Source organism: Actinia tenebrosa, unplaced genomic scaffold (assembly GCF_029948245.1).
Source record: "Actinia tenebrosa isolate PJP-AT-01 unplaced genomic scaffold, QUT_ActTen_1.0 PGA_scaffold3__52_contigs__length_22856419, whole genome shotgun sequence".
Lineage (NCBI taxonomy): Eukaryota > Metazoa > Cnidaria > Anthozoa > Actiniaria > Actiniidae > Actinia > Actinia tenebrosa.
This window is the reverse complement of record NW_028292580.1, coordinates 5,478,192-5,490,951: the sequence shown is the minus strand read 5'-3', so window position 1 is coordinate 5,490,951 and position 12,760 is coordinate 5,478,192. Positions and strand designations below refer to the sequence as shown.

The window sequence follows — 12,760 nt, the reverse complement described above, 5'->3', positions numbered from 1 at the left end:
ATGCCAAAGGCCGTAAAGTTCCAGGATTGGGTCTTCGAAGAAGTCCTTCCCGCGCTGCGTAAGACGGGTAAATATGCAATAGACAAGCGCTTTGACGGTCCGAACAAGTTGGTATTCAAAATAGAAAATGAATTTGACCTGCATAAAAAGGTGGTGGACTACATCCGCAAGTTTTACCCCCAAATGCTCATAGCCCCTGGTCTAGGCGAACTGCAGGATTCAGACGGCAAACGTATAAAGTGCTGGCAGAAAGGATATCAACGCGGTCAACCCGACTTAATGATCTTGAATGCGCACACACATTACTGTGGATTCTGCATAGAGCTGAAGACCCCAAAAGGCAACGGTAGGTTATCTGAGGATCAGCAACTACTCTTACAGAGGTATGAAGAAAACGGCTATAAGGTGCTCATAAGCAGCGACTACGATGTCATTTGCAGGGAGATCACTGCGTATGCTGAACACCTACGAATTCCCTGCAGGTGGTGTTGTAAGGGCTTTAAAACCTCGGAGACTTTGGCGACACACTTAAAGATATTTCATAGAATATATGGACAAGGATAAATTTAACGAGTTAAAGTTCATACAAACATACTGGAGGGATTTGCAGGTGGGGGAGATTTACGAGATAAAGAATTATGTGGTCTTTGAAGACTTGGACCGCCTGCGCTTGGTCTTAAAGAATAAAAAAAGAATATACACCCTTTGGGCGCCCGATAGGATAAGGTACGCCATCGAAGGGCAGGATGTTACCCATGTCATGAGCCATGGTAAAAAGGATGGCAGGTGGGTATTTGACGTGGTTAATTGGGAGCCTGAGAGTCCTCTGCATTCGTAAGGACGTCTGCTAAAGTCCGCTGCTCCGCGGAGCACCAATGCCCCACAAAGGATTCTTTGAGAAATGCACTGCCGCAATGAAGGCAGTTGTATTTGTTACGCGGTTTGGGGGTCGTAATGCAATCGGCTGGTAGTTCACACGTAATACAGTCCATATATTGAAAGGGTGATTAGGAATCGCCACAAAGTAGGCTAGCATATACCTTTAAAAGGGGTTTTGATGATACTTAACAAACAACAAGAAAAATAAGAATGGGGTTTGCGCAAACCTCATTCTAAAAGGGTCTCAGAATGTTGAGTATAAGGTTGTTATATTGTTAAGGACGTTTATTTGTCGAGGCAGTTGAAGATATGTTCCTCTTCTCTGATGCAACCACAACGATCGCACTCCTGCCTCCAATACTCCCTTTTAGTCCACGGAACGCCTTCGGCGCGTTCAAAAGAGGGGAAAGTACGGACTATCTTCTTATGGTAATCTATGCGATTCCTTAAGTAATCCTCTTTATGCGGGCAGCGACTCATCATATCCGCACATTGGTAGCAATCCACGCCTTCTAAGTCGTAGCTCCCAAAGAGAAATCGATAGTCGACTTCATGTGTTTTCCGATGCGTCTGTAAACGCTGACGACTGCTTAGTATCTTATTACAGAAACTACACTGTCTGCTTTGTTCACAGACGCCCCTTTTCAGGTGCTCGGAGGTGTTAGGAAATTCCTTATTACAGCCCTTGCAAAGCCCACAAATGCGTTTGTCTTGATGTTGTCGCATCTTTTGAACGGTACTGAATTCTTTACCACAATCCTTACAAACTTTACTAATTGGTTTCTTTGTGCAAACGCCACGACGAACGTGGTATTGTAGTCTTTGCTTGGTGGCTGAACACCTTTTTACACATTGAACAGTTCATTTATACTTAAGTGTACCTTAACCACAATATAACGTATTTTTAACTTTATTGTTAACATTCTTAGGTGTCTTTTAAAACAGGTCTACGGGAGCATACAGCTGCGTTTAAAAGACACTTCATAATGTTAAAGATAAGGTTATCATATTGTTAAGTATGTCTGCATGCTGCTTTAAAAAGACACCTCAGAATGTTAAGTATAAGGTTGTTAAATTGTTAAGGATGTTACTTCTAAGAAAAAAGACACCTAAGAATGTTAAAGATAAGGATGTTACTTCTAAGAAAAAAGATGTCTTAGAATGTTAAAGATAAGGTTGTTATATTGTTAAGGACGTTACTTCTAAGAAAAAAGATGTCTTAGAATGTTAAGTATGTCTGCACGTGCTGCTCTAAAAGACACTTCAGAATGTTAAAGATAAGGTTATCATATTGTTAAAGACTATCATCTCTTCTTTTTTTAAGAAAAGAAATATCCTTAGGCATATTTTCTTAAAAGAAGGGATGATGGTCCTTAACAATTTAACGACCTTATACTCGACATTCTGAAGTGTCCTTTAGAAGTAACATGCAAGACATCCTTAACAACCTTATGGTTAACATTCTAAGGTGTCTTTTAAACAGCACACGCAGTATATCTTTAACAATTTAACAACCATACACTTAACATTCTAAGACATCTTTTAAAGCAGCATATGTCTTTAACAATATGATAACCTTATCTTTAACATTCTAAGACATCTTTTAAATGACTCATACGTATATCTTTAACAATATGATAACCTTATCTTTAACATTCTAAGACATCTTTTAAAGCAGCATGCATATATCTTTAACAATTTAACAACCATACACTTAACATTCTAAGACATCTTTTAAAGCAGCATGCATATGTCTTTAACAATATGATAACCTTATCTTTAACATTCTAAGGTGTCTTTTTTCTTAGAAGTAACATCCTTAACAATTTAACAACCTTATACTTAACATTCTTAGGTGTCTTTTAAACAGCTCTACAGCGGATATCGCATGAAGTCCTTAACGCTTTCTTTTACCCAACCGGCCATCGTCAACAAGGCACCAAACCTTTCCGCGCGCTTCAGACTGCACATTTCATCATACAATTCCTGCACGCGCTCTTTTAACCGATCGATCTCCTCCCTTTGCATTTCTATGGTGTCTCTTTTATCTTTTGCGTCGCCGGCAATCCTTCTTACTGCGTCCACTGGGTCCATCGTATATATAATGGATCCGAACCATATTCCCTGCAATGCTCTGATAGTAGGACCCACCGGCTGCGGAAAGACCCAGTTCGTCGTGGAGCAGCTATTAGGACCCTTTAGATACCGCTTCGACTATATCGTGCTATTATGCCCCACCTACGTGAATAACCGCACCTGGACGGGCATAGGAGTGAAAGATGACGACTTCTTTGTAGATATCTTAGACCCTAACGAGTTATCCAGCCATTTGAAGTTCTGGCATAAGCAATTCCCTAAAGATACGCAGACGCTCCTCATATTGGATGACATTGCCTGCGGGGACGACGTAAAAAAGCGCACCTCCGAGCTCGTTAAGCTCGCCTTCAGCGGTAGACACGACAATATCAGCGTTTGGTTGCTTTCCCAGCAGCTTACCAGTGTCTCTAAACCCTTCAGGGAAAACATAGGTTCACTTGTCGTATTTTATACTCCGAGCCGGAGTGACCTGGAAACCATCTTAAGCGACTACGGCGGTGAGATATCCAAGGAACAGTTACACGAATACATGCGGTATTTAAAAACGCACCAACATTCCAAGATGATCTTCTCTTTGAGGTTTCCGTATTCCATTAACATATATGGACATTGAGCAGCTCTTAGATGAAGTCCCCGCGCAGTTAGATGAAAGTAACCTCAAGGAACAACTTAACATCCTCGTGTCTTCTGGGAAGTGTAAAGAAATGATAGGCAAGGAACTTACCCATGAGCAGGTTAATAAGTTGTCGGAAGAGGAAGTCAAGAAGTTCCATAAGAGGTACGAGGCCGCCCTTGCAAGTAAGACCACGGACGCCGTAGCAGACTCCGCTATCCGACTTGCGACTAAATTGCTTGGACTTGCACTGCCTATAGACGACGTGGAGCAACTACAGAAGGACATAAGAGATGACTATGTTATCGCCCAAGAACTTAAGATAACCTGCGGGTGGTTGTCTTTGAAGTGCGGTAAGTTAATGGCAGTCGCCTCTGCGGCTTTGCACGTAGCTCAGCATGTCGACTTGAAGGAGGTACTAGGTTCCTTCGGAACATCTTGGAAGGACTTCAAGAAGGACAGAGAAGTCGAAAAGGTCTTCCAGGCAGCACTTACTGAGGTACCTGATCAAGTCGCCTCAAGTACTTAGTCAAGTCGCCTCAAGTACTTAGTCAAGTCATTCTCAAGTACTTAGTCAAGTCGCCCTTAAGTCATTGTCAAGTACTTAGTCAAGTCATTCTCAAGTACTTAGTCAAGTCGTCCTTAAGTCATTCTCAAGTCGTCGTCAAGTTACTTATCAAGTCCTTCAAGTCCTTAGATATAAATGAGTGAACCAGAGTCGAAGGTAGAGCAGCCCGAGCAAAAGATTACCAAGGCTAAATCTCCAGGCAGAGTTGCCGCGGGGAAGAAGCTCGCGGAGATGAACAGGAAGAACAAAGCAAAGAAAGAGGAAAAGGTGGAGGAAAAAGAAGAGGAATCCTTTTGGAATCCTGGGTACGTCATTGGCGCGTTAGGAGTTGCTATAGCAGCAGGCAGCCTTTACTTACAATGGCGGGCAGCAAAGCCAAAAGTAGAACCACCAACATATCACGCACCTGTGGAGGTTAGAAAAAGTAAGATCCCTGAAATGGAGTAGATTCATCACCCGTGGCGACCTAGATTTTCCTTCTCGCTTTGTAATATAATGTCGACCGCGTTATTGAAAACTGTTGAAGAAGCAGCTATCATTACTTCCATCGTTGCGGGTATTGGTTGGGTAGGTAAGAAAGTGCTCAAAGAAGACTTTACTGAAGACCCAAGCAAGAGCTTCGCTAATTTTGCTAAGATGACCGCTGCCGTAGGCGGGGCTATCATGGCAAAGAATTACCTACAGAAGGAAAAGTACATTCCTAACATATAATGGTTAGCTTAGTCGCAGGCGGAGTTATTGCAGCCTTAGCATTCACTGGAGCTAATTATGGTGGTAGATATCTGGATAAATTAGTTAGCGGTGATAGAAACGCAGAATCTAACGCTGAGAGGAAAAGGCACGACTTAGCGCTGGAGAAATATCAGCGAGACGTTGCGGCTTGGAATGAAAAAAGACAAGCTTACAGGGATTGGTTGGATAAGAACTACCAAGACAAGATGCAGGCGGATAAGAACTTTGAAAATACAGACTACGCCTTTAAGCTCTATGCGCAAGCACACCCCGACTTTAGAATGAGAAAGCCTCAGTTTAAGGATTACTATCAGCCTTCTAAGAAACAAAAAGATAACGAGCTGGTCTTCGTAGGAGTCGCAGGGCTGGTGGGAGGCGTGGCCTTGGCGTATTTAGTCTAAGCTGCGCTTAGCCTCTAGTGGCGCCTAGATTATAATGATCGTCTTTTTGGAAAGGAACAAGAATAACTTTACCACTTATCTGAATCCTCCCATCCGCGCGGAAAGGGTCCGGCTGGTTAGTTGCTCTTTGTACAATTCTTGGTATAATTTAATTAATGGCTTTGTCATCGGAACTTCCGGTACCAAACCAAAGTTACCAGATTCCCATTACACCCCCATAACACTGGCTAAGGAGCTAGCAAAGCATGGATATACTCTTACCACAGGATTACCCCATGAAATGAAGTTCAAGAAAAATAATGGGAGTGCCAATATAAAGGACAGTTCATTGGTAGAACTCCTGGGCCTTACTAGTACCACGATCAATGGTCAACTTGACGTGAAATGGAAAGTTCCCGCTAACTACGAAGTTTACTGCAGCCTAGTAAGCTCGTACTTTAATGAAGGACCCAGTAATCTAATGTCCAAGTTTCCACCTAAGGGTAATCCATTTGACCTGGTAGAATACACTCCCATTTCTTTGAGCTATGACTTGTCTAATTTGGTAGAAAGCATAAACATCACCATTAAAGTGGACGGAAAGACGGTGGATTTTAACGGACGTAAGATCAATCTTGTTTTGGAATTCATATAATGGGCCGCGTAGAGGACAAACTTAAAAGGATTTACTATGGGCCTGAAGGCTATTGGAAAGGAGCATCAGCTATTAAGAAACTCGCGACCGCGGCCAGGGTATCAGAAGAAACGGCTAAGAACTGGTTGAAAAAACAAACCATCTGGCAGGTTTATCTTCCCGTGCCCAAGTACATTCCCAGGCCCAGCTTTACCGTAAATACCCCCAATGAAGTTCATCAGGCGGATTTGCTTTTCTTACCGCACGATAAGGTGAGAAGAAAGACCTATAGATACGCTTTGACCGTAGTGGATATCGCAAGCAGATATAAGGACGCCGAACCCATAACCAGCAAGGATTCTGGGGAAGTCGCAGAAGCCCTAGGTAGGATTTATAAGCGCGTCTTGAAATGGCCTAAGCTGCTGCAAGTGGATGCGGGGACAGAGTTCATGGGCGTGGTTACCAAAACCCTGAAAGACCACAGCACTAAAATTAGGAGAGCCGAAGCTGAGTACCACAGGGGCCAGAGCATCGTCGAAAGATTTAATACAACCTTGGCCGAGCGTCTCTTTGGATACCAGTATTGGAAAGAGCTGGAAGATCCCTCCAAACGCAACAGGGAATGGACTCAGAGGCTCCCCCAGGTCGTCGCGGCTTTGAACAACGAGGCGGCCAGGGCTACTGGAATGAAACCCAAGGATGCCATAAAAACGAAACACGTGGAACACAAGTCCTACGTCAGAAGTTCGAGGGCGGTCGGACTGAAGGAAAAAAAGCTACCCCGCAACATAGTGGTCAGATACCTCTATCAGCCGGGGGAACTCGAAGGTGGCAGTAAGAGAGCCACGGATCCTAACTGGTCTTTGGAAACGTATGAGATTTCGAAGTCCGTCACCAAGGAAGGGCAACCCGTGTTGTATTACCTAGATGGCCCAAGTCGCGGATTTGTTAAGGAAGAGCTGCTCATAGTCCCCAAAGACTCAGAGTAGCGCAGCTCCACGCGCCCGATTGCACTCTAGGCACGTTAACCTTACGTTGCCTCTGCAATGCCCGCGTTTGTTATTTATACGATCCACGGAGAACTGCTGATCGTCATTTGGGTCAAACCTCCATAGTAGAGGTATGTTACACTTGGCACACCGTGCCCCTTCCTTATAGACGTCGTCCGCGCATAGGTCGAACACCATGCCTTTTCCTTCGTCATGTCTTTTGTAGCGAAGGAGTTTCTTAGCAATGTTCTCCTTTGCTATATCTTCTGGCGTCTTATCGTAACGCAATTGCGGACCCCAAGCCCTCCGCAACTGTTTGGCATGCTCCACACGGCTCACAGCGGTATATATCAAATTACTCCAACATAACCGCTGGTCTATGATCCATAAGGTTTCTTTTATGGTAAGCCCTTGCGCGCTGTGGACTGTCATACAATATCCCAAACGCCAATCTGGATGGGAGGTTATTTTTTCAACCTTTTCCATAGGCACCCAGACTTTATCATGAGTTACCGCGTTCTGCAGTTGGACGTCGGTGCCCGGCACCCACACGTCTCTCTTCTGCATGCGGGTATCGTGGGGCTTGTAGCAAACGGGTACCAAATGGCTTGGGAATCTTTCGCGGTGCACTTTTAATAGATCTTTCTGTATTCGCGATTGTGCTGCGCGCTTGCTGCTCAACACCAAATCCTCTGGATGCCACGCGCAAAGGAAGTCCTCGTAAGACTTCGCTCGGATGCGTTTACGCAGCGTCTTGTTTTGCTCGGCATCACTGAGGCCCCGAAGTTCCGCCTTTAAGTTTCTCACTTCGTCCTTGCTGCGGTAGTCGGCGTTGATTTCCTCTGCATGGTCTACCATTCCTTTTAACCATTTATGGGGCATTTCTCCGCAAATGGGAGGCGGCTGGCATGGATCTCCGGCAAATATAACTTGACACTTTCCGCGGAGGAAGTCTACAAATTCCTGTAAGATTTCTAATGGCACGGTGCAAATCTCATCCCATAATATCACCGGAGGTATGTCGCGTATTGCTTCTGGCACCCACTTTTGACCGTTCCAGCGAAAGAAGCTGTGGTACGTTTGCGCGTCGTGGCCCATCTCCGTCAATTCTCTTTCCAGACGGTGCGTCGGCGTTAACACCTTCACGCGAGGAAATAATTCCAAAACCCTGGTGGTTTTACCGCTGCCTCCGGGCCCGTACAGGTACGAAAAGCGTTGGTAAGAAATGGGGTCCACAACGGATGGCAATGGTTCCTCAGTGGGGACGGTGGCACCTTTTACGTGTTTCCCGTGGTATTCCACACGTTCTCTCCAGGCTTTTATCTCTTCATCTTTTACACGCCATTGACCACTTTCCGCGAGTTCATCGGCTGTGTAAAACTCTTGCATTTTTTCTAACACTTCGGGCTTCACGTAGAGGGAATCCGTAGCCACGCGCGGGATATCCTCCTTGTCAAACCTCAACAGCATTGACAATAGATTGATATGCGCATATGCGAGCATGCTGGCGCGCAAATGGTAATATTGCGGGCGATGATCTTGATAATAGCACAACGCATTCCATTGTCGCTCGCCTTTACCTTCTATGAAATAATTCCATTTCTCTACGGACACCATCGTTCCTTGCTCATGTGCACGTTTTACGAGGAAGCTCAACTCTCCGTCGTCGGTTATCAAACGCCGCTGCATGTGCTTTTCTCCTTCTTTTGCACCCTGGGTGAATTTGCCTATGACAATTCTAGCAGTGGGATTATGCTCTGGCAACCATTGCGTAAACGCGGAGCGGCACAATATGGCTTCATGCGCTGTGTACGTGAGAAGCTCGCGCTCTTCGAGAAACTTCAGCAGGGGTATGGGAATCCATTCTTTCTCCTGCAGATGTTTTCCATACCACGCGTAAATTATCGGATGTAAGCCCTTTGCTAACTTCCACGTGGTCAACCGCACGAACCCCGTAGACTTGGGAGCATCGCACTTACCGGGCAAAGACACACGAAAGAACTGCGAATCCGGATGCCCGTAGCGGTCGTAATACTCCTTGCAATCCCCAAGGCCTTTAAAACTGGCAGGGTAACAATGTTTCATGTCTAAGGAGACGTATTCGTTTTCGTCATACTCCATGTTCCACAGACCTCCATGGCCGTGCTCTACGCAGGCTTTGGCTATGTCGGCGAATTCCTTAGGCGTGGACTTCCATCCATTTCTTTTCTTCGCAGCTAGGAAGTCCAAACTACGAGAGCTAAGGACCTCGTCTGAAAAGTCTTCCCCTAACGTCGCACAAGCACTTTGAATGCGTTGGTGTTCTACTAGAGGCCTGTAAAGAGTACCATCCTGCGTCATAAACTGACTTCCTTCCGCGTCCATCAACCAAACGGAATTCTCGTGGACCAATTCTGCCAACGGCGACATCTTATAAACCTTAGTTTCCTTCTTCTTGGGAAACCTAAGTTCTCGCCAAGCGTGTCCATTGTGTTGGTAGATGACAATAGGGGCACCTCTACCTCCATATTTTTTCGTCCCTTCGTAAATGCAACCGTCCGTGATGTCCTTCACGTGTATGCGGCGTTCTAAAGCCGTCTCTAATTTCTGAATGTTCTTAATCGTACCTCCAGTCTTGTTGGTATCTCTTTCCCATTTCCTGATGGCTTCGCTTCTCTTTGGCGTAAGCTTACCACCACGAGCAGCGTCTTCGAAGAACTCTTTGACCAATTTCGCGACGCAATTACCCGGATGTCGCATCGGTCGCAACTTTCTGACATTCGGCTCCTTAATCTCGTACGCGCCGTAAATGACCACGGTAACCGGGTAAGCGACCTCATAGAAGAGCATGTCAATTCCCTCCAATGCCCCTGGTCTCGTATGCTTATTCAAGACGAACAAACTCTGCTTACCAGACGCCCTGATGGGATTACGGCCCTTTTCTATCACCCACTCGCCATCCAAATACTTCACGAACGTCAACTCCAAACGGTAGTCACCGTCCGGCATTCTGTCGATTATCCTTTCAGCCATTTCGTGATTCATCGTCTTGTCTGTCTTGCCCTCCATGAACGTCGCAAAGACAAAATCCGCATCTGAGTTATCCATCACCTGATTTCCCAGCCTGCGCACAGTTTCGTTTTGAATGTCGTTGACGGATGCCATGTATATCTAAAGAATATTTTACCCTCCGTTTGCGACCCCAACAGAGCAGCAGTTAGGCACATTTCGCGCTGTCGGCCGATCGCGCAAGACCCCCTGTAGGGCGGTTAACCGACCCCCAAAAACCCCAGGGGGGGGGGGGGTTTTCGACTTGTGATTTTTGGCATTGTCGGCGCTTCGCGAGTCCGCCTAACTGCTGCTGCTTTCTGAGTTCCATATACTTTCAAAAAAATTGTACATGGGATTTAGCTAGATATATATATTTTTTAATGTATATGTCTTGCAACCTATAGGTTAGAGTGCTAGCAACAAATCTGTGAAACAAAAAATAGTACTACTTATACTACTAAATAATGTTGATTAGACAATTGAAAGCAAAGTATTTATTTAAAACTAGCACCTAGTTTGTACTTGGAATCTAAGGTGAATTCAAGGATTAAGTGTGAGCACTCTACTTAAGAAATCTACAATAAATAACCAAAATATGCCAACAAATGTGTTATTATATATATATTACATGTATTTATTATTACTGTTGAAGTAAAAATAATTTTGATTGGCAAAAAAACCCTTTATTACTGCAAGGTATCTTGATTGTTACATTTATTGTACAACTGAGGTTCCCAATTTAATGATTCATATTTCATCATGTTTTCAATATGTTGTTGTTGCTGTTAATACCATTAGTAGAGTGCATGCTCTTAATCCGTGAAACATGAAAAATAAAAAAAATAAGTGATAAATAATGCTAATTGACCGGTTTCTTATTGTCTAATGAATGAACACTATTTGTTTCATAGATTAACTGTATGCACTCTATTATTATTGTTTGTTATTTTCTTGCAATTTCATTATTATTCAAATGCAAACAATATACTTAGGGACTTGTCAAAAATTTGCAGTGGGAGAATCATACCTTTTTGAGACCTTAAAAAGGAAGGGTCATGAAAAAACAGACCTTGAAAAGGGGAAATTTTCCTATTTTAGGCCAAATCCAAGGGTGGGGTCACATAATTTAATTCCTATTGAAAGGGGAGGGTCCCTTATAATACTCTTATTTACTGGCACTTCTTTCTTATACAGTGAAACCCCATTAACCCGGCCACCAAAAAGAAAACCAAAATTGGCCGTCTTAATGGGGTGGTGTAGAAGGCGGGTAAATTTTGTAGAAAATGTATGGGTTCGGGCAATAAACTTTTGGCCGCAGTAACGGGGTGGCCGTTTTAATAAAAATATTAATAAAAATTTTTTTTTTGGATAGCATATCTTGTGAGTTTCCTCAATCTACTTCAACGAGTTCAAAGCTGCAATGAAAATCACCTATTGCTGGGAGCCAACTGTGAAGAAGACCATCCTTTACTGAAGAAGTATACAAAGTACTTGGCTGATGAAATGGAATCAATTCAGAATAAAAAAATTCTGACTAGCAATGGTAATGAGGTTGTTTTCATTTTTGAGTTGATTCCTTCAGACATGAAGTGGGTTTCCTCTATGTCTGGCGAACTTAACAATGCTGCAACCTATTTTTCACCCTTTGCCAATGTTAATCAAGACACCAAGGGATTGCGGAATGGTAGCATTGGTGATGATACTGCAACATGGCAACCCTGGAACTACAACGACAGACTTGATGTTGCCAAAAAGGTAGAGGCCTATAAAAGAACATTGAAAGATCCAGAAAATAAGCAGAGATCAAATGTCACCAAATATATTGCCAAGAACAAGTCAAGGCAAGAATTTGCCCCTCCACTTGGCAAGTTTGTTGATAAAATAAAAGCAGAGCCCTTGCATAATACTAATAATGCTTGGCAACACTGGTTCATATTGCTCCTGACTTTGGCTACTCATTGTTGTGATAAGAACTTTCTGAAAACTGTGAGCTCTATATCTCACATTCCAAGATCATCACCACTGGTGAAGTTCTTGGAATGTATTAAGAATACAGTAAAGTGTGGCAGGCTGTATAAAAGTTACTGTAGGTGGTTCAATGAGAAACGGAAAGGTGGAGCATCCTTTGCATACAGATTTACAGGCTTGGAAGCAAAAAGGTTCTGTTGGAACTTTACTGCCCCAATCAATATCCTGCTAGAAGTTCCCAATCTATCTAAAGGTTCTTTTCTTAAGTTGCATACATTAGCATTTATGGGAGTTAAACTTAGAGATGCAGTTTCAATATATACACGAGTAAACATTTCAAATCAAAGCCTACAGGAACTAGACCAACTGTGTAGATCTTATTTCAATGCTGTTTCCTTGTTGTTAAAAAGTCCAAACCCTACTGTGTGGACAATTGGCTATGCAATTCCTTTTCATTCTAAGCAGCTTTTTGATACCCTAGGGTATGGCCTTGGTTTAAACTCCATGCAAGGAAGAGAGGCGAAGCACATTAAGCTGAAGCAATATATTGGAAATACATGCAGTAGCAATAAAAACCAACAGTGGTGGACTGTTTTTGGGCATGAATTTGTTAGTATGGTGTGGTTAAGAAAGAAAGATCCCTGTAGTGTTAACTATACTGGAGGAAAAGAAAAAGCATCTGACTCATACATTCCACTAAGAGTTTCAAGAAAAAACACACGATATTGCCATTGTGGTGAAGCAAAATCAAACCCCGATGATGAACAGTGCCATATATGCAGTAGCCATATCATGAAAATTGTAAAGAAATCTGTGAAAGATGGAAAGGTGGACCCTGCTTTACACTCCTTTTTTGAATGAGCTGCCAAA

General features: G+C 43.5%; 1 protein-coding gene across 1 annotated transcript; it reads left to right on the top strand.

The window, feature by feature from the left end:
* The first annotated feature begins 11,509 nt into the window (after positions 1-11,509).
* Positions 11,510-12,760, top strand: LOC148908224 (uncharacterized). Its single transcript, XM_089035523.1, has one exon. It carries the CDS (start codon positions 11,525-11,527, stop codon positions 12,749-12,751), a length of 1,227 nt encoding a protein of 408 aa, XP_088891649.1. The 5' UTR covers positions 11,510-11,524; the 3' UTR covers positions 12,752-12,760.

Coding starts and splice junctions, on each gene's coding strand:
- LOC148908224 (XM_089035523.1), top strand. CDS start 11,525: ATGTCTGGCGAACTTAACAATGCTGCAACCTATTTTTCACCCTTTGCC.